General features: G+C 39.6%; 1 protein-coding gene and 1 pseudogene across 6 annotated transcripts in view; both read right to left on the minus strand.

The window, feature by feature from the left end:
* Window positions 1-7,617: 7,617 nt before the first annotated feature.
* LOC133091762 (serine/arginine repetitive matrix protein 1-like) lies at window positions 7,618-8,952 on the minus strand (annotated as a pseudogene).
* Window positions 8,953-9,584: 632 nt separating this feature from the next.
* The window catches only part of SEC24B (SEC24 homolog B, COPII coat complex component), a 91,446-nt gene continuing 78,157 nt past the window's right edge, over window positions 9,585-22,873 (minus strand). For 5 of the 6 annotated variants that reach the window (XM_061191163.1, XM_061191165.1, XM_061191164.1 and 2 more), the window contains 6 exons: window positions 21,836-22,011; window positions 21,083-21,220; window positions 19,974-20,078; window positions 19,094-19,186; window positions 10,720-10,823; window positions 9,585-10,476 (listed from right to left, as the gene is read on the minus strand). In XM_061191163.1, the coding sequence (XP_061047146.1) occupies window positions 10,362-10,476; window positions 10,720-10,823; window positions 19,094-19,186; window positions 19,974-20,078; window positions 21,083-21,220; window positions 21,836-22,011 (731 nt within the window). In that variant the 3' untranslated portion in view covers window positions 9,585-10,361. Of the gene's footprint in view, window positions 10,477-10,719; window positions 10,824-19,093; window positions 19,187-19,971; window positions 20,079-21,082; window positions 21,221-21,835; window positions 22,012-22,873 lie in introns of those variants that run through there. The other variant, XR_009701007.1, reaches the window with a different exon arrangement.

Raw genomic sequence — 22,873 nt, forward strand, 5'->3', positions numbered from 1 at the left:
AAGACTCCGAGCTCCCAATGCCGGGGGCTCAGGTTCAATCCCTGGTCAGGGAACTAAGATCCCACATACCACAACTAAACCCGTGCACCACAACGAAGACCCAGCACGCCTAAATAAATAAATATTTTTTAAAAATTAAAAAAAAAAATTATCATCTCTAGTAGGACTGTTAAGGCTCAGAAGAGTTTAGGGACTTGGCCCAGGTCACACAGCTAGCAGAGGGGCTAGAGCTCAAATTGTGTTCTGTTTGGCTCTCAAACACTTCTTTCTACTGGAGTTGGTCTAATATAACATGACAGATACAGGGCTAGAATCGAGTTCTTCCTTTTCACTCTCAAATTTGCTCACATTGTACCTCTCAGATCGTTTACCAATTTCTATTTAGCACGGTACAGGATGTTGGTTGGCATTCTTTACCTAGTGGGAGACAGAAATCTTAATTTTTTGAAGAGTTTGAGTCATGTCATCAGTGACCCCTTCTTTTACTGGGTTACTGTAGTATTTCATTAATTTTTTTTTTAAGCTGACATTCTTTTCTTGTTTTATTTATTTATTTATTTATGGCCACACGGTGCAGCTTGTGGGATCTTAGTTCCCCAAGCAGGGATCGAACCCGTGCCCCCTGCAGTGGAAGCACGGAGTCCTAACCACTGGACCACCAGGGAATTCCCAGTATTCCATTAATTTTGAATGTAGAAGTATTAAGAGGCACTCTGGAAAATTCTATAGGTTCCAGATATAGTCCTCCCTACCCCATTATATAGCAGCAAATTAATTCCTATTCACAATCAGGATAAATCCCTTTCTGACTATTGGCATAAGGAGCCCCAAGTAGTCAGCTGGTAGTCATAACTTCCAATTCAGTAGGAACAATATTGTGTCCCTCAGTGGAAGCATGCTCCTTTGGGGTGTAAGACCCTAAAATTCTGTGAATAGGTTGAGACGGAATGCTGATCCCATCTTGATTTTCAGGCCTGTGTTCTGGCTATGGGAGAAAAATGCTGGTTTCGGAATCAAAGCATATATTGCATCCTGTAGGACAGTACATCAAAAGTCACTCTAACTGTGTCTTCACCTTTCTATCAGGTCAGCTGCTTTTGGGGGTGACAGGTCGTGGTAAGACCAGTGAATTCCCACTGCCACACTTCTTTTGCCATGAAATGAGTTATTTGATCAGAAACAATGTGGAAATCTCATGGTAATTCTGTAGGCCCGTAGATGGTGGTGTTGGCAGAAATGCTACAGGCAGGGTAGGCAAATCCATACCCAGACTGTGTGTCTATTCCACTGAGGACAAACTGCTCCATAATGGAAGGGTCCAATGTAATTAACCTGCTATCATGTGGCGCCTTGTTTCCCCAAGGAATAATGCCGTATTGAGAAATCAAAGTAGGTCTCAGCTGAGGACAGGTTAGGAATACACTAGTGTAGCCATTTCAGCCTTGGTGAGGGGATGCCCATAGTATTTAGCCCAAGCATAGCTTCTATCCTCGCAAGTATAGCAAATCTGTACACAGGCCACTGAGCAAATACTGGGGTGACTAAGGAAAGAGGCTGACATTCACAGATGGCTCACTTTGTCCACCTGATTCAGGTGGACAGTTTTCGCTGCAGATGCCCTGTGGTGTACATTCACATGGAATACAAATATCTTCACAGTGTCACTCCGTGAAATCCATCCAAATACCTGTTCTCTAAACCTTTGTCACCAGTTTCCAATCCTGTTCCTTCCAAGTCCCTGGTCATTTAACTAGCCGTTAGCTACTTGCCTATGAAGCTGTATAGGCCTGTATCTCTTGGGAGTCTCATTGTCTAGACAAATGTATGGCTTGAAGTTCTGCCCACAAAGATTTCCCTTCACCACTAGACTAGTCCTACAGCAGTTCAGTTGGTGCCATAATTTTGTCTTAAAAGCAGGCTCTGTTTTTTTCTTCCTTCTTTAACCGATCATGGGGAAATAGCTCATGCGGCCATGGATGTGAACTGAGGGAAGGTGGCCATGCAGCAGGAGTGGGCGTAAGAATCTGAGTCACCTGCTCATGCAACTTGCTTCAGGACAGCTGAGGCTGGTACCTTATATCCTGTTCACATTTAGTGATAGACTGCTTCTGGGCATGCGCAATCTTATTACTCGCTTCGGGCATCCAGCGTCTTGCAGTGCACAGCCCAGTAGCAGTCTAGGAGCTGTTCTCAAAGAGAGAAAAGTTTTTTTTGCAGAAGATATGGCTGTGCTCCCAAACCCTAGAGAGGTCTGTAATTTCCAGTTGAGTTCCGCATGGCATTCGCATTTGCCACAGACACTCCAGTTAGACTTGCTGGGTCAAAAGAGCCCAAGGGGCAGAGCGGTTTGTACCACAGCCTTCCTTGATGTAGAGCCTTCTCTTGCTCTGACTGCACTGCAAATTGGCAGCCTTACCAGTTACTTGGTAAATGGGTCAGAGTGGAACATTGAAATGGGGCGTATGTAGCTTCTAAGACCCCCAAAAGTCACCAAGCATTGTGCGAGGTGTTGTGGAAGGTGACCTGGCGGGGGTGACTTGGCTTTCATTTTGGAGGCTATCTTGCAACATGCTCCAGACCCCTGAAGCTCCAGAAACCTGAGAGGTGGTAACACTCCTGAATTTTCATGGGGTTTATATCCACCTTCTGGCACTATTCCCATTCCATCCATCTGGTTTTCTTTCAATTTCCATCTAGCATGGTATAGTATGTTTCTTCTTTCATCCAAAAGAGACTGTTTCTTTACTTCTGTTTCCAGATCTTCAACTCATTTTATCTCTAACTTAGAATCATTTAAAACTGAATCAACAAACATTTGCTGAATGTCTATTATGTGCCAGGCATGGGGGTGGGAGGCACTTGCCTTAGTTTAAGAGAGAACATAGTTCCTGTGTTAAAGGAGAATGTCAATGATAACACTGACAAGGGCTATGGCAGAGAAAAGCGGAAGGTGTTATGGAAACACATAGGAGGAGGAGTGGTCAGGAAAGGCTGCCAGGAGGAGGTGATCTTTAGGCTGAGTTCTAAGGATGAGTGGGGTTCAGTCAGTGAAGCCAGGAAGGGATCGAACGGGTTTCCAAGTAAGGGGAGCAGCACATGCAAAGCCTGGACATGAAGGGCAGCCCCTATAGTGATGTACAATCAATCTTCTTTTACTTTCAGAGTTACCCTTCTGGCTCCTACCCATTCTCCATCCCACTTTGGTTCCCATTCCTTCCTAAACTATCACTCAAAAGATTGTGGTAAGTTCTATGAAGACAACTTAGGTTCACTAGATTTTGGGGAAAAACACCTTTTCAGACCCCTTATTTGCTTGGGGACACAGTACTCAGGGTCCTAATTAAATAACTCAGCTTTAAGCTTTGACCTTTCTTGCTTAAACATCTTATTCCTTCATCTCTCCGTCTCCCTGTTATTCTTGACTCTGCAAATAATTACCTATCAGTTTCTGATAATAAGAGATAGTCTAGAGGTACAATAGCTTTCATTCTAGTAAAATCACTCAGGTTTCAATAGGATGCACATATTAATAGGTCTTTCCTATTGTTACTAGGCAAGTCATAAAACGTAAGTACCAAAAGAGCAGGATTTGAAAGAAATTGGAGTAAGTGTAGAAAAAATTCCATAAAAATGTCATTAAAAATGGGACAGGCTTTCCAAACTAATACAGTGTTTTACAGCTTTCCCAAGGGTCATTCTGAAATGACTCCATTGTAAGAAAGGCTAATAAGTGTTCCACTAAATTAACTTAATGTGTTTCTATTATGTAGCTATACAAGGACAGGAGCTTGGGGATATGTGAGTTGGGAGACAAGAAGTACTAAAAAGACTCAAGGTAAAATCCCTGACCTAAAGTAAATTTCAATGTAATAAAGAATTGAGAGAAATATATAGAAATTGCTTTTTATTTATTTCTAAAGAGAAGAATAGGCTTAACCATGATTTAATATTATAAAGCCATAGCCTATTAACTTTAAAAGAACCTAATAATTATATTTACAAATTACTTAAACTAGCACACATGTACCAGCCACATCATCAATAAAGCGTTACAAGCAAGGCAGAGGGGCTTCCTGGTAGCGCAGTGGATAAGACGCCACACTCCCAGTGCAAGGGGCCCAGGTTCGATCCCTTGTCGGGTAACTAGATCCCACATGCATGCCACAACTAAGAGTTTGCATGCCACACCTAAGGAGCCCACGTGCTGCAACTAAGACCCAGTGCAGCCAAATAAATAAATAAAAAAATATATATATTTTAAAAGTGAGTGTATAAGCAAGGTAGAAGGGTAGGTTATACATATTTCTGTTTTAACAATGAGAGTATAATCATTTTACGTCTACCAAAAAGTATTATTTTAGAATCTAGTTTTAGACAATTATAGTGTAAAAATAAGCATATACATCACTACACCCTAATCAAATTATCAACAAATAAATTGGCTATTGAGCTAAAATAATAGGTACCTGAAAAACAAAAATCGTCGCAAAAACCATGAACATGTCCGAGCAGTGATGATGCACTCATAAGAAACTGACTGATCACCAGCTGTAGGGTAGTTTCTGTCCGTTGTCTGACAGACTGTCTGTGGCATAGCACCTGTTGCTGGAGGAGGCCATCAAAAAGACGTGACTGCCAGTTGACCCTGGCACCTGGAGGCTCCCCACCCGCTCCCCTATCCTTGGATTCTGTATTCTGCTTGCCTTCCCTGCTCCCAGCAGCTGCTCCAAGGATCCAGCCCTGAAACACAAATGCGGTGTCGAGGCTCCCTGGACTGTGTACGTGACTGAAGCCAGTTAAGGTCTCTCTATAAACTTTTAAGATTCTGGCAGGTAGGTGTGGAGTCCTACTGGTTTTGTGGCCACCCAAGACAAGCCTTGTAAGTTCCCTTGCTTATTAAAACTGCCACCTACCAATGTGGAGTGGCTGCCTCTTTCTTCAGCCTCTCCCTGCCCTCTGCATATGTGGAGGCATGTTTCAGATTTCACCCAAGAAGCTCCAGAAGAGGTGGCGACCCAGTTATCTGTATACACGCACTTTGGGGAATTTTTGCAAAATTACAAACTTGCACAGGAACCAGGTTTCTTAGGAGAACAGAAGTAGAGTGTCAAGTAATCTTTAATAAAACAGTGATTTTCATTTGTGACTACCAATTTAGCAATCTGTAACAACTCATTTAGTGGGTTACTGGTAAGCAATGCTTTTTGGCCCCAAAATTGAAATGAAAATCTACAAAACTGTGCATTGCTTACTAATGGGAACTAAAGAAAGGGCTTTCATTTTTGGATCAGCTCATGACCCACGAGAAGGCAATGCGTTAGCAGCCTCTGTATCTCCTAATCGAGGCTAACTTCTCTGCTGCTCATAGGTATTATAAGAAGGCAGGAGGAAGAGGATACCCAATTTTTTGGCTGATGCAGATTCCATCTCTGAGTTTAGAGATAAAAGATGAGTGATTCATAAAATATCTACCTACCATTTTTATTTTTCAGGAGGTCTCTGTTTCATGTGCTAAAGAATAAGGTTTTTTTTTTTTAAATCTTAAACTGTCTTCTTTCAGTAATTAGCAATTCCACCTAAATAATATCTTCAGTGTTGTTTTCAGCTTCATTAGTTTTCATCTTCTTTTGGCCTTTAAAAGTATTTTTAGTGTCTTTAAAAGTTACTTTGAATAGAGGACTCATAGTTTTAACAACACTTTGCTAATATGTGCATTTTATAGACTCATGGGTTGACTACAACAGATTCAAGCTATAAATGGCTTTCAAATAGGTTTTAGCACACAAATATACATTAATGTATAAATAAAAAATAGAATTCTTTTTCCATCAATGCACTTGATTTGTGCTATGGATATATTCTTTAAGAGCAGTAGGTAAGCTATAAATCAAATTGAATGTTCCTATTAAACAATGGTTCTAGTAAGGGATTAGGAGGTTTTCACATCACCTGGGATACTCTTAAACTGCTGACTTTAATGACAGTTTCAGTTAGTTGAAAAGGGGCTCAGAGAACTCCTGGTAAGCATGCCCCTCCCCCTTGTCAACTTCCCGCCTCACAAAACAAATGGCCAGAGACTTGCTGCACAGGAGGTGATGGGGATGATTATCTGTACACTCCCCATGAGGGTCAGTCTCCTCATGCCTATGTTCTTGTTGATGTCAGTCTTCACATTCTCTAACTGAAGTCCGGCTGTCTGCAGAGGACAAAGCTTTTCAAGGCGGCTGTTTCTGATCTCCAACCCCAGGCAGGCATCCCTCTCCTCCTCACTTGTAGACATCCAGATTAAACTTCCCCCAAATCTCAATTTCAAGCATCCCATATCCGGACCACCACTTCCTATCTTTCCAGCTCACTCCCTCTGGTATCCATACCCTAACAGCTCTCTGACCTCAGCAGGACCGCCAAACTACTAAGCCCACGACCTTTTTCTATCCATCACTCAGTATGTGCCCCTTTCACTTAAATGACAGAGTAGCTTCCTTGTATACATGCTCAGTTCCCTTGCTCTTCTGTTCCAACTTAAATCCAACTTTCCACCAGGCAGTGAATGTGGCTAGAAGGAAGAGGCATGCTCACCGGGTTCACTTGAAGTTCATGGCTCACATCGCAAGAGGGGCCCTCGGTGCTGCTTGACAATCCTACTGCAAGCCACTGGTCAGTCGGATCTCTCACTCTCCTAGGCGACTATTGCTTGGAACCTTTCACGCTCTTTCCGCTTTCGCAGCTGTAACTCCAATTGCTTCTTTTATAGGGAGAATCAGAGTGATCAGAAGCTAACTTCCACATTCACTCACTGCAAAGGTTCCCCCTCCCCCGGACGGTTTCTTCCAGACAGCCACATGGCTTTAGGGCTCTGCTCAACTGTCACCTTTTCAGAAGGGCCTTCCCTAGTTACTATCAAAACCAGCATTCTTTTTTTTTCTTTTTTAAGACAATCACGTTTAATTACCTCACAACTGAAGCTGCCTTTGGGGCCAAGGGACAGGAAGGAGGCAGTGCACCCAACCCTCGGGCTGCACTCTAATCCTAGGTTTATTCAACACAGTTCTTTTCTCTACACGACAAAGTACAAACACAATATTATCTAAAATGCTACAAAGTTACAAAACTCAAGACAGAAAATGTATAGTACTGACTGTACAATAAAAGCCAAAAAAACAATGTACACGTTGCCAAGGTAACCTGCACGCCCACCATGAATACCAACACAACCGGGCGGGGGGAGGGGTTCTGTGATGACCCGACAGAGCTCTCAACTTACCAGTTTCAGAGAGAAAGGGAGACATGGGGGTGTGTGTGTGTGTGCGCACGACATGAGTACACGTGAAAAGAACCATTTTGGGTATTTAGCCCTAGAGGTCAGAAAAGGACTCGAGCAGGGGAGCAGGGCCAGCCTAACAGGAACGGCAGTTGTGTAAAAGCACACCTTTCCTGTGGGACCCTGCGGGCCAACAGGTTAGGGCATGACCAGGCCACCAGATCGGCCCCAGGTCACCTGTGGAATGGGAAAACATGCTCCCAGGCTGGGGCTGTACCACTGCCTGGAGCCCCCTGCTCATCCCTATGGGCTTTGCCACTAAACTGACTCTCAGGAACTAGAAATGTGGAAGCTTTCTAGCCAGAAAACTGGAGGGCATCTTCATAAGCATGACCCCAAACCAACAACCCTCCTGCAGCCGGAACTCTGCCGCCAGGGGGAATGTAGCAATTACTGCCTTCACCTTCGAAGCCTGCCCGAGTGAGGGATTTCTTTCCTACCGATCCTCCTTCGGCTAGAAAAGTGACACGGGTGAGTGGGATGGGATACAAGTCACAGGGCAGAGCTTCGGTGGCCCTGCTTATCGAGAGCAGCTGGAGCTGGAGCGGCTCCTGTGGCGGCAGCGGCCAGGGGAGTGGGATCGCCGGCGCACGGGGGACCTGCGCCAAGGGGAACGCGACCTTCTCCTCATCTGTGGGGGTGACCTGCGCCACATGGGAGGCGGTGGCGGCACTCTCCTGGGAGGGCTGAATCGCCTGGGGGGTGGCCGAGGCCAGGGGGCCAGCACAGCGGTGGCAGTGATCTCCTGGCCATCGATGTGTCCTCCGTCCTCGTGCTTCAGCGCCTTCTCGGCCTCATCTGGATTCTCAAACTCCACATATGCGTAGCCTGTAGACAGATGGGGGTGCATCCTTTCTCCAGGCACGTCGATCGTTTTAATTTTCCCATAGGTGGAGAATATCTCCATATGATCCTCGGTCACATTCCTGGTGAGCCTTCCAACATGCACTTTGGTGGGTTTAGGGGAAGGGCTCCGCCTTTTCCTTTCCTTTTCATCTCTTTGGGGTGGTTTGGATTTGGAGCGGGAACGCCGCCTCTTGTCATGCCTGCGCCGAGAAGGGCTCGGAGAGCCAGAGGAGCTGCCGGAGCTGGAGCTGGAGCTGCGGGAGGTGCTGGAACTTTCAGTTTCATCCTACAGAACTTCCGGAGCGGCTCGATGCTGAAGATCAGCTGCAGCCGCTGCTGGAGCCCGTGCTAAAACCAGCATTCTGGATTCCTTATCTGGCTTTATTTTTCTCCGTTGCATTCACCACACCTGACATATAAACATACTGTCTTTCCCCCAGTCCTCCACATGCTCACTCTGGAGAGTAAGCTCTGTGAAAGCAGGGATTTTATGTGTTTTGAGCCTAGAACAGTATCTAGCAAGTATTAGTACTTATAAATACCTATTAAATGAGGAACAAACTATCCAAAGACAAAACATTTCATCTTTCTTAAAGTAGAAACACGATACTTTGCATTGTAAAATTACAGTACTTGGTTGCCCTTGGAGTACTGCAGTCGCTCCTCACATCCCACAAGAGTCCCCTCCTGGACGCAGCATGGTGTGGGGATGGCTGGGAGAAGGTGGTGGCTGTGCAGAGCATCTGACCTCTACTATTACCTCGGCCGCTAATTAGTAACGTCATCCGGGGTGAGTCATTTAACCTCTCATTTCTAGCAGGGAATGCGAGAGAGTACTTTTATTTTTATCCAAAGAAAAGAGGTCCACCAAACACAAACCGGTAGAAATCACTCACCACACAGATCGAGAGCCTTTTTCCTTCCAAAGTTCATCAATGGGACTTTTACAGTGTTTATAATAAAATTTTATTTACAAGCTAATGGATCATGAACAGTTTTTATAGTAAATAAGCTGTTAGTAAATGAGGGGTTTTTTTCCATCAGAATGAAATCACTCTCAAAGTTCAAGATGGTAATCTTAAAGTCAATTCAACAGGATAGTCACAATGTTATAAAAATTTTCTTGCTATGAATGTGCAGGAAAAAATGCCTAATTTAACCAAGAAAAACAAATTAAGGTTATGATTAGCCAATAATCATATTTGTTTTGAAAGTAGTGTTTTTTTAGAATACAAACAGAATAAGTACTTGGTAATGTCCACAAATTAATGAAAACATATTCACATATATTACCTAGTGAAATGCGGTATCACTGCATTTCCCCAAGCAGTAAATTCAATACATCCTATATGTAAAAATACCACCAACTCTCCCCCACCACAAACACACAAACACCAAGCCATATTGTCAAGCAAAATATTTTTAATTAGTAGGCTGATCATAAATAAATCCACATAAAAGATTTAACAGAATTACAAAGAGTTTTGTGTTTCTTTTGTGGACTCAATTCGTAATATGCATTCGTCAACCTCATTCTCTAACTGCCACCAAAAGAGTTGTCATCCAACAATGCAGCACAGTTTAAGCAATTCATATTCTGTAGTTACATTTTTACATTTTCTTTACAAATGTAACATTTATGTACATTATATATATATTTTTTCTATAGTTCATGTACTGAAACTCCATTGTTTTTACAGGGAAAATATTGAATTCATTTAATGAATATGAATCATTCCTTGTTAAAAAGTAATTCATATAAACAAATAACACGGTACCACTGCCTTTTGGCATCTCTTGTCAGAGTTCAAGTCCAGAAATGTTATATTAATTATAAGAAAAGGGAATTTATCTAATATTACATTATGACATATCATCCCACGTAACTACGTAAGTTTGCCGGCTTGCAATGAACAGAGCACTGTACTGCTGCACTACAGGAAATGTGTGGAAACCAATTCAAAATATACTTCGCGAAACAGCATCATCATTACCATTAATTTAGGATGAAGAAAATCTGTCAAGTTCTTTGTTCCTCTTTACCTTTTGCCAAAGCCTCAGACCAGGTGCTATGCTACACATTGTCTCTTGTAACAACAAATACCTACATTTCAAATTTCCTACGTGCTTCTCTGACACATTACGCTTTACCTAGGTTATAGACCTTTTTCTTCTTATTCAATTTTATTCCACTTCACTTACAAATCTGCTGCTGAACGTGAAGCAAAAATTCATAGTAAGAGAATGCGGCTTCTGTCCGGTCTTCAATCAAATGTTGAAAAAATTCTGTTTTGGCAGGACTCTCATCTCTGAAGAAGAAAAAGGGGTTTTTATCTATAATGCATACTATTAAAAAGAATACTTATACATTAAAAAAAATTACTAATTCATAGGGACTTGAAAATGAATAGGGGATGTTAATCAAGTAATAGCATTCTACCACTAGAATGTATTTTGATATTATTATTTAAAATTTGCTTTTGAAGACAAACAATTTCACGTAGATTGGACAGGATAAGACAATTTCATAATTAAGTTATAGAAGTACTTACTTTACCACATGAAGAATTGGGTTTAATGGTCTGTTGTCTCTAAGCCAGGTTATAAAGGATCTAGCTCTTTCTGATGAAAGGGTGTCTAGCTCTGGAAGATGTGTCTGGTAAAAAATGTAATTAGGAAATTATTTCCTTTCTCATAGACTTAGGCAGTGTTAGGACTCAATCATGATCGCCACTATCACCAACCAACTGCCAGCACTCGATTCCCAACCCAAACGGCAGCAACCAAACACATGAGATTTACACTGTTGATAAAGCTATTTATATTTTTCTAAGTCATAAGATATACTTAATGATAAGTATGTGACTGATATTTTACCTGAATATTATACTTCTTTCCAGACAAGTCAATAAAACATACACAATGATTAGTATTTCACATATATTGTGTTACACTTTGTATGTTTCTTCTAAAGGAAGTATTCAAGTGAAGGGGGCTATCACTAAGTTCCAATTTCACTTATAAACAACTATACATTATACCCTATTCTCATAATAGGCATTCTTAGGGAATTTTATGTTTTCTTTAGTCCTTAAAATTTAAGGGCAAGCAATTTTAAAGAATAGTGTGAATGTGTAAATATATTTAAACACTATATGCAAGACTATTTTAGAGACCTAAAAAGTCTATTCTTTGTGCATTATTCTCTCTTCAGGTTGTATTCTTTTTAATAGATGCATAGATATTACTTATTTAATGTTACAAGTATATGTGTACATATAAATACCTCCATGAATATACCTATAGGATATATTCTTAGGAGTAAATAATTTACTGTTTCATACACTGTGTGATTTTAATTTGAACAGATATTGTCAAATGACCCTCCAAAAGACTGTGTAAATGTAGAGTCCAATCCACAGTATTTGACAGGCTTGTTGACCTATTCCCTATGCATTACTGCCTGTTATCAAATTTAAAAAAATTTTACCAGCTGGCAAAAATCTGATAAATGAAAGAAATGCTATGCTGTTATTTTGTTTTTTTAATTACAAATGAAGTTGAACATTGTTTCATATGGCCACTACTATATTTTCTGCCCATGAATTACCTGTTCAAATCATTCCTCATTTTTCTTTTCTTATTTGAGGGAGTGCGGGTGTCCTTTTCTTAAAGATTTGTAAGAGAACTTCTTATCATAGAGAAATAAGCCCCTTTCCAGTCATATGAGTTACCAATAATCTTCTGATTTGGTTGTCTTTTGGCTTTATTTATTTTACCAGATAGAAATGTTTTATTTTTATGCTCTCAGAGTCTTTAACCTTTTCTACCACTGACTTACAAAGGCCTTACCCATTTTAATATAATAAATATTATTTTTCTAATATTCCATTTTTTCAGTGATTTGAAATGCAATCTTTACCGCATTCTATTTTTCATGAATTAGATCCATTTCTGTATTCTGTTCTGTTCCACTGATATGTTTATTGTGCCAGTATCACAGTGCATAAATACAGCTATAAAATAAAGTTTACTGTTTTATTTAGCAGGACCTGTTTTTCACATGCTTTCCCCTTTGCTGATAGTATTCCCTCTTTTCAAACTTTTCCTTATTATCCTCATTTGTTGAGTCTTAGAAATGAACTCTGGGATTAATGTGTCAAATTTAAAAACATAAATCAAACAGCGAATGTGGTAAGAATCACACTGACTTTATATTCATTTAGGAGAAAGGATATATTTACAATAAGGTAGGCCTTTTCCATTAAGTATAGAGAACTGCTTTCAGAATCATATTTCCTCGGTACTAACACACATACAGTAAAGGCCTACTGAAAAAATTATGTTTGTTATCAGCAAAATAATTTCAATTAGAGAAGTTAAAGTTGTTGGAAAACAGTTTGGCAGTTGCTCAAAAAGTTAAACTTAGAGTTTACCATATGACCCGGTAATTCCACTCCTAGTTGCATACCCAAGAAAGCTTGAAAACAGATGTTCACACAAACACTTCTACATGAATTGTTCATGGCAGCACTATTCACAACAGCCTCAGAGTAGAAATAACCCAAATGCCCATGAACAGATGACTGGATAAACAAAATGTGGTATATTCATACAATGGACTATTATTTAGTCATAAAAAAGAATGAACTACTGATACATACTACAACATGGATGAACCTTGAAAACACTGTGAGAAGTAAAAGAAGTCAAACACAAAAGGCTGCATATTGTGTGATTCCATATACTGTATATGAATTGTCCAGAACAGGCAAATCCGTAGAGATAGAAAGTAAATTAGTGGTTGCCAAGGGAAAACAGAAAGGAAGAACTGGGATTAGGAACCAAGATGGCAGAGTAGAAGGACGTGCTCTCACTCCCTCTTGCGAGAACATCAGAAATCACAACTAGCTGCTGCACAATCATCGACAGGAAGACACTGGAACTCACCAAAAAAGATACCCCACATCCAAAGACAAAGGAGAAGCCACAATGAAACGGTAGGAGGGGCGCAATCACAGTAAAATCAAATCCCATAACTGCTGGGTGGGTGACTCACAGACTGGAGAACACTTATACCACAGGAGTCCACCCACTGGAGTGAAGCTTCTGAGACCCACGTCAGGCTTCCCAACCTGGGGGTCCGGCAACGGGAAGGGGAATTCCTAGAGAATCAGTCTTTGAAGCCTAGTGGGAATTGATTGCAGGACTTCAACAGGACTGGGGGAAACAGAGACACCACTCTTGGAGGGCACACACAAAGTAGTGTGCCCATTGGGACCCAGGGGAAGGAGCAGTGACCCCAGGGGAGACTGAACCAGACCTACCTGCTAGTGTTGGAGGGTCTCCTGCAGAGGCAGGCAGTGGCTGTGGCTCACAGTTGGGACAAGGACACTGGCAGCAGAAGTTCTGGGAAGTACTCCTTGGCATGAGCCCTCCCAGAGTCTGCCATTAGCCCCACCAAAGAGCCCACGTAGGCTCCAGTGTTGGGTCGCCTCAGGCAAAACAACCAACAGGGAGGGAACCCAGCTCCACCCATCAGCAGTCAAGCAGATTGAAGTTTTACTGAGCTCTGCCCACCAGAGCAACAGCCAGCTCTACCCACCACCAGTCCCTCCCATCAGGTAACTTGCACAAGCCTCTTAGATAGCCTCTTCCACCAGAGGGCAGACAGCAGAAGCAAGAAGAACTACAATCCTGCAGCCTGTGGAATAAAAACCACATTCACAGAAAGACAGACAAGATGAAAAGGCAGAGGGCTATGTACCAGATGAAGGAACAAGATAAAACCCCAGAAAAACAACTAAATGAAGCGGAGATAGGCAACCTTCCAGAAAAAGAATTCAGAATAATGATAGTGAAGATGATCCAGGACCTCGGAAAAAGAATGGAGGCAAAGATCGACAAAGACCTAGAAGAATTAAAGAACAAACAAACAGAGATGAACAATACAATAACTGAAATGAAAACTACACTAGAAGGAATCAATAGCAGAATAACTGAGGCAGAAGAACGGATAAGTGACCTGGAAGACAGAATGGTGGAATTCACTGCTGTGGAACAGACTAAAGAAAAAAGAATGAAAAGAAATGAAGACAGCCTAAGAGACCTCTGGGACAACATTAAACGCAACAACATTCGCATTATAGGTGTCCCAGAAGGAGAAGAGAGAGAGAAAGGACCAGAGAAAATATTTGAAGAGATTATAGTCGAAAACGTCCCTAACATGGGAAACGAAACCACCCAAGTCCAGGAAGCGCAGAGAGTTCCATACAGGATAAACCCAAGGAGAAACAAATCGAGACACATAGTAATCAAATTGGCAAAAATTAAAGACACAGAAAAATTATTGAAAGCAGCAAGGGAAAAACGACAAATAACATACAAGGGAACTCCCATAAGGTTAACAGCTGATTTCTCAGCAGAAACTCTACAAGCCAGAATGGAGTGGCATGATATACTTAAAGTGATGAAAGGGAAGAAACTACAACCAAGATTACTCTACCCGGCAAGGATCTCATTCAGATTCGACGGAGAAATCAAAAGCTTTACAGACAAGCAAAAGCTAAGAGAATTCAGCACCACCAAACCAGCTCTACAACAAATGCTAAAGGAACTTCTCTAAGTGGGAGACACAAGAGAAGAAAGGACCTACAAAAACAAACCCAAAACAATTAAGAAAATGGTCATAGGAACAAACACATCAATAATTACCTTAAACGTGAATGGATTAAATGCTCCAACCAAAAGACACAGGCTTGCTGAATGGATACAAAAACAAGACCCATCTATATGCTGTCTACAAGAGACCCACTTCAGATCTAGGGACACATACAGACTGAAAGTGAGGGGATGGAAAAAGATATTCCATGCAAATGGAAATCAAAAGAAAGCTGGAGCAGCAATACTCATATCAGATCAAATAGACTTTAAAATAAAGAATGTTACAAGAGACAAGGAAGGACACCACATAATGATCAATGGATCAATCCAAGAAGAAGATATAACAATTATAAATATATATGCACCCAACATAGGAGCACCTCAATACATAAGGTAACTGCTAACAGCTATAAAAGAGGAAATCGAAAGTAACACAATAATAGTTGGGGACTTTAACACCTCACTTACACCAATGGACAGATCACCCAAAATGAAAATAAATAAGGAAACAGAAGCTTTAAATGACACAATAGACCGGATAGACTGAATTGATATTTATAGGACATTCCATCCAGAAACAGCAGATTACACTTTCTTCTCAAGTGCACACGGAACATTCTCCAGGATAGATCACATCTTGGGTTACAAAACAAGCCACAGTAAATTTAAGAAAATTGAAATCACATCAAGCATCTTTTCTGACCACAACGCTATGAGACTAGAAATGAATTACAGGGAAAAAAACGTAAAAAAACAAACACATGGAGGCTAAACAATGATACTAAATAAGCAGGAGATCACTGAAAAAATCAAAGAGGAAATCAAAAAATACCTGGAGACAAATGACAATGAAAACACAACGATCCAAAACCTATGGGATGTAGCAAAAGCAGTTCTAAGAGGGAAGTTTATAGCTATACAAGCCTACCTCAAGAAACAAGAAAAATCTCAAATAAACAATCTAACGTTACACCTAAAGGAACTAGAGAAAGAAGAACAAACAAAACCCAAAGTTAGCAGAAGGAAAGAAATCATAAAGATCAGAGCAGAAATAAATGAAATAGAAACAAAGAAAACAATAGCAAAGATCAATAAAACTAAAAGCTGGTTCTTTGAGGAGATAAACAAAATTGATAAACCATTAGCCAGACTCATCAAGGAAAAGAGGGAGAGCACTCAAATCAATAAAATTAGAAATGAAAAAGGAGAAGTTACAACAGACGCCGCAGAAATACAAAACATCCTAAGAGACGGCTACAAGCAACTCTATGCCAATAAAATGGACAACCTGGAAGAAATGGACAAATTCTTAGAAAGGTATAACCTTCAAAGACGGAACCAGGAAGAAATAGAAAATATGAACAGACTGATCACAAGTAATGAAATTGAAACTGTGATTAAGAATCTTCCAACAAACAGAAGTCCAGGCCCAGATGGCTTCACAGGTGAATTCTATCAAACATTTAGAGAAGAGCTAACACCCATCCTTCTCAAACTCTTCCAAAAAATTCCAGAGGAAGGAACACTCCCAAACTCATTCTCTGAAGCCACCATCACCCTGACACCAAAAGCAGACAAAGATACTACAAAAAAAGAAAATGACAGACCAATATCACTGATGATTATAGATGCAAAAATCCTCAACAAAATACTAGCAAACAGAATCCAACAACACATTAAAAGGACCATACACCATGATCAAGTGGGATTTATCCCAGAGATAACAAGGATTCTTCAATATATGCAAATCAATCAATGTGATAAACCATATTAACAAACTGAAGAACAAAAACCATATGATCATCTCAATAGATGCAGAAAAATCTTTTCACAAAATTCAACACCCATTTATGATAAAAACTCTCCAGAAAGTGGGCATAGAGGGAACCTACCTCAACATAATAAAGGCCATATACGACAAACCCACAGCAAACATCATTCTCAATGGTGAAAAACTGAAAGCATTTCCACTAAGATCAGGAACAAGACAAGGATGTCCACTCTCACCACTATTATTCAACATAGCATAGTTTTGGAAGTACTAGCCATGGCAATCAGAGAAGAAAAAGAAATAAAAGGAATACAAATTGGAAAAGAAGAAGTAAAACTGTCACTGTTTGCAGATGACATGATACTATACATAGAGGATCCTAAAGATGCCACCAGAAAACGACTAGAGCTAATCAATGAATTTGGTAAAGTTGCAGGATACAAGATTAATGCACAGAAATCTCTTGCATTCCTATAGACTAATGATGAAAAATCTGAAAGAGAAATTAAGGAAACACTCCCATTTACCATTGCAACAAAAAGAATAAAATACCTAGGAATAAAGCTACCTAGGGAGACAAAAGACCTGTATGCAGAAAACTATAAGACACTGAGGAAAGAAATTAAAGATGATACCAACAGATGGAGAGATATACCATGTTCTTGGATTGGAAGAATCAATATTGTGAAAATGACTATACTACCCAAAGCAATCTACAGAATCTATGCAATCCCTATCAAATTACCAATGGTATTTTCTACGGAACTAGAACAAAAAATCTTAAAATTTGTATGGAGACACAAAAGACCCTGAAGAGCCAAAGCAGTCTTGAGGGAAAAAAACGGAGCTGGAGGAATCAGACTCCCTGACTTCAGACTATACTACAAAGCTACAGTAATCAAGACAATAATGGTACTGGCACAAAAACAGAAATATAGATCAATGGAACAGGATAGAAAGCCCAGACATAAACCCACGCACCTTTGGTCAACTAATCTATGACAAAGGAGGCAAGGATATACAATGGAGAAAAGACAGTCTCTTCAATAAGTGGTGCTGGGAAAACTGGACAGCTACATGTAAAAGAATGAAATTAGAACACTCCCTAACACCATACACAAAAATAAACTCAAAATGGATTCGAGACCTAAATGTAAGACCGGACACTATAAAACTCTTAGAGGAAAACATAGGAAGAACACTCTTTGACATAAATCACAGCAAGATCTTTTTTCATCCACCTCCTAGAGTAATGGAAATAAAAACAAAAATAAACAAATGGGACCTAAGGAAACTTCAAAGCTTTTGCACAGCAAAGGAAACCATAAACAAGATGAAAAGACAACCCTCAGAATGGGAGAAAATATTTGCAAATCAACAGACAAAGGATTAATCTCCAAAATATATAAACAGCTCATGCAGCTCAATATTAAAAAAACAAACAACCCAATCCAAAAATGGGCAGAGGACCTAAAAAGACCTTTCTCCAAAGGAGATATACAGATGGCCAAGAAGCACATGAAAAGCTGCTCAACATCACTAATTATTAGAGAAATGCAAATCAAAACTACAATGAGGTATCACCTCACACCAGTTAGAATGGGCATCATCAGAAAATCTACAAACAACAAATGCTGGAGAGGGTGTGGAGAAAAAGGGAACCCTCTTGCACTGTTGGTGGGAATGTAAATTGATACAGCCACTATGGAGAACAGTATGGAGGTTCCCTAAAAAACTAAAAAGAGAATTACCATATGATCCAGCAATCCCGCTACTGGGCATATACCCAGAGAAAACCATAATTCAAAAAGACACATGCATCCCAATGTTCATTGCAGCACTATTGACAATAGCCAGGGCATGGAAGCAACCTAAATGCCCATCGACAGACGACTGGATAAAGAAGATGTGGTACATATATATACCATGGAATATTACTCAGCCATAAAAAGGAACGAAATTGGGTAATTTGTAGAGATGTGGATGGATCTAGAGACTGTCATACAGAGTGAAGTAAGTCAGAAAGAGAAAAACAAATATCATATATTAACGCACATATGTGGAACCTAGAAAAATGGTGCAGATGAACCAGTTTGCAGGGCAGAAGTTGAGACACAGATGTAGAGAACAAACGTATGGACACCAAGGTGGGAAAGCAGCGGGGGGGTGGTGGTGGTGGTGGGATGAATTGGGCGATTGGGATTGACATGTGTACACTGATGTGTATAAAATTGATGAGTAATAAGGACCTGCTATATAAAAAAATAAATAAAATAAAATTCAAAAATTAAAAAAAAAAAAGAAAGGAAGAACTGGGGGATATAGGTTTCTTTTTGAGGTGAATGCTCTGAAATTCGATACTGGAAATGGTTGTAAACATTGTGTATATACTAAAAACTAATGCACTGTACTCTTTAAAATGGTTAAACTGTGACTCATGGGAATTTTATCTCACAAAAAAAATTTTAAACAAGTACACAAAATCCACTGACCATTTTCTGTGGTATTGATGCAAAATTCGGATACCCGAGCACATCCTCTATAAAGTTATTGTCACAGCTTTTTCCAATCCAAATGTAAAAAACCTAAAAATAACAATAACAAAATATTAAAACTCCCTAATCAGAAACCGAGTATAGCTACTTTTCTGAAAATTATCAAGCATAAAAGAGGCAAAGTATACTAACTCAAATCAAGTAGGAACAAACATGAAAGTAAAAAAGGAAACCTGTAAGTGGCACATTTGGAATCTACATTCAGGAATCTAGAGTGGTTCATATCTTCTCTGCTTAAATGTCAAGGCTTCTCATAAAATATATTTTATCGCTTTCCTTAACTTTTTCCCAACACGAATGTAATGCTTCAACCAGGACAACTGACTTTCTCTATTTCCTACCCACTAGTTCCATCATTTCAATTACTGTCTCTGTACTTTAACTAATGCCTCCCACCCCTACCCCGTTCCTGCCCCACCCCATACTGTGGCTATCCGAACCCCTTTCCTGCTCACAAGGCATCATTTATGAAGCCATCTTGCCCATTCTGACACCCTTCACCACCACCCTATCCAATGACCTCTCCTGAACTCCTAATTATTAATGGCATTTCAGACAATGGATCAAGTTGAACTAGATAAATTCTTGAGGTCCCTTTGAATTTTATGATTCTTGATGGTAAAATCCTTGAAGACAGGAATTTATCTCTTTACTTCTCTTAAATAAATTGACCTCCTGTGCCGGTTACCAATTTACTGCCTTTGAATTCCTAATCCACTTTTCATTGCCTGATCTGTGATAACAGAGCTGGACCCTGTAAGTGTTTCTCCGTTTGCCAGCTGGAAGCGTTAAGCTTGTGTCAGTAGTGGGTGCTTACAGAGCCACAGTCCATAAGGAAAGCACCGTCTCGTGTCAGTTTCTCTGCAGACAATTTTTGAAGAGGTGGCTGAGGTACCACCCTGTCATTGACGTGTATTGCACCCTGAAAAGAAAAAAGATGGATTGTGAATGTACTTACATTACTATTATCACAGGCTGGAAGCTAATGGCCCCTAGCTCTTTATGAAATACTGAAAAATGATACTTGAGAATTTTGTAGGATGCAAAAAATTACAGTTGACCTTTGAACAACATGGGTTTGAACTACATGGGTCCACCTATATGCAGTTCTTTTCAATAAATACTACAGTACTACATGATCTGCAGTTGGTTGAATACGGAACAGAGGACACAGAGGACTGACTATAAAGTTACACACGGATTTTCAATTGCACAGGGGTTGGTGCCCCTAACCCCCTCGTTGTTCAAGGGTCAACTATATTGATAATACATTACCACCTTGGCTGTAGAATCAAGACGCTCAGATGTATTTAAATTAAAAGATGCTTGAATGTATTCAAATTTAAAAGATAAAAACATGAATATGTAAAATGACCTGTCCATTTCCTTCCCTTCTGGGATCAGGCTATGTTAAAAGTATGACTACTAAATCTGCTGCAAAGGACTTTTTTACATTCCTCTAGTAACAAAATACAGAGATGATTCCAAATAGCAGAGTTTTAACACAAGGAAGAAAAAAGACATTACATATTTACATATTAAAAATACTGTTGGATACCAGATTTGGTTTCCAATAATATAATCAAAGTTTCACTCTGATCACATCAGAAACAGTCAATATCTTCAAAATATAGATGGAACTGCCCACTCTATAGCATACCTTTGCAGTAAATGTAAGCAAACCCACAAGGTGAATTACTTCCCATATGAAACTATTTTTGAAAACTCTGTAACTATGACAGTATCTAATAGTCCTATTGTCCAATCAAATCCATAGTTAGTGTCCTTATTTAATGTATTATTACCACAGGGGAAAAACAGATGGAAGAAATTGTTAATAATACATTACTACCTTAGCTGTAGAATCAAGACACCCAAATAAATTTAAATTAAAAAATTTCAAACACAGTGAAAAAAAAATCATACCTCATCTGTCAGTCTGTCTACCCTGTACAGGTTGGGATGAATCATTTTCATTAGATGAACAAGTGGCTGACACTTTATCTGACACATGGCATATACACGATCATCCAGGCGTGTGCTTGTACCAGTTCTAAATGCTTTCTACATGGAAAAATGATACACATTTTTCAGTAAAACATAAATATAGTGGACAAATATTAAAACAAATATATACCATCAGTCATGGAAAAAGCACAGCCTTCAAACCAGACAGGCCTGGATTCAATTTTCAGCTCTGACATTCAATAGGTAGGTATGTGAGCAAGTTACTTAGCTTCTCAAAGCTATACTGTCATCATAAGAAAAACAGGGAAAATACTACTCACCTCTCTAGGCTGCTGTAAGGATTAAATAAGGTGATGTATATATAACACCTATTACGGTGCCTAAGACTTGGGAAGATGTTCAATGAACAGTAGATTTTTTCCTTAAAGTCTCTTTCCAGGAGCACACACTAAGAGTGCGCTATACGCACACCATTATTCAAGCTGCTCCCACATGTTAGAGTGAGAGCATATGGTTGTACGAGACTCATCACGTATTTGTATACCTTCATTTTCCACTCATCTTTTCCTGTTCAAAACTCTTCCAATGCTAAGCTGCGTAATTGTCTAATCAAATATTTAAAACCCCTCAGAAAACCTAGGCTTCATTTTTCACCTATGTATCAAGAATTTCAAAAGACTTTATTAAATCTAACAGTACATAGAGAACTACCTGTTTGAGAAGGGCCAAAACATAGAGAGGAAACAACTTGAGGGAGCTGGGTGCTATCAACCCGGAGTGCTGTAAATTTGAGACGGTTGAGCCGTATGCAGACAATGAATCCACCACGGCGTTCACTAAGGCATCTCTTGCATCTGACAGACTTGATGAAATTGATCGATCCACAGCTATAAAGCAACCAAAATGAAAAAGTATTTAATCATTAGATGCCAATGAATAGTATAAGAGATAAAATTTACATGTAATATTTAAGAAACCAACAAAAATTCCATTTTTAGGTTAGAAAAATACATTTCACTTGCTCCCTCAATTTAAAATCATCTGGGCACTTCCCTAGCAGTCCAGTGGTTAAGACTTCCACTGCAGGGGGTGCGGATTCAACCTCTGCTGGGGAGCTAAGATCATGTATGTCGTGCAGTGCAGCCATTAAAAAAAAAAAAAAAAAGTCTGCTCATTAGACAATTTTGGAACTAAATCTGAATAAATCTGACAATCAGAACAAATCTAGATTGTTTTGGACCTTTTTGTTTTAACCTTTTTAAGTCTAAAAACACTTAATTGCTATTGATATTAGAGAAGATGTACCATCCATCTACTTCTGAGAAAGCTCTGGGTATCTTTTCATTACTCGAACAGAAGTCACGTGTATAAAGCATCATACTTTTCTGCATAAACAATGCAAGTTCTGCAATCTGAATTATCCCTTATGATCCTCTAATATCTTCTCTGTCAAAGCATTCCTTGGTCAACAAAAAAAGAGGGCAAACTAAACACAGGTTCCCTAAATACAGACAATGAAGAGCCAGATATCAGTGTGGAACTTATTTTCCTCCAGGTACATATTTTAGTAAAACAGAGATACAAATGCCCAAATATTAAAAATAAAACAATTATTGAAAAATAGTTATAGTATAATTAATTTGAAATATAAGATAAAAAATGATAATTAAAATATTGGGATCCTTAGTAAATGTTATTAAACTTTTTCCCAAAATGAGTAATAATGGTTATCTTTCTCCAGGACTACAT

This window comes from Eubalaena glacialis, chromosome 5 (assembly GCF_028564815.1).
Source record: "Eubalaena glacialis isolate mEubGla1 chromosome 5, mEubGla1.1.hap2.+ XY, whole genome shotgun sequence".
Classification (NCBI taxonomy): domain Eukaryota; kingdom Metazoa; phylum Chordata; class Mammalia; order Artiodactyla; family Balaenidae; genus Eubalaena; species Eubalaena glacialis.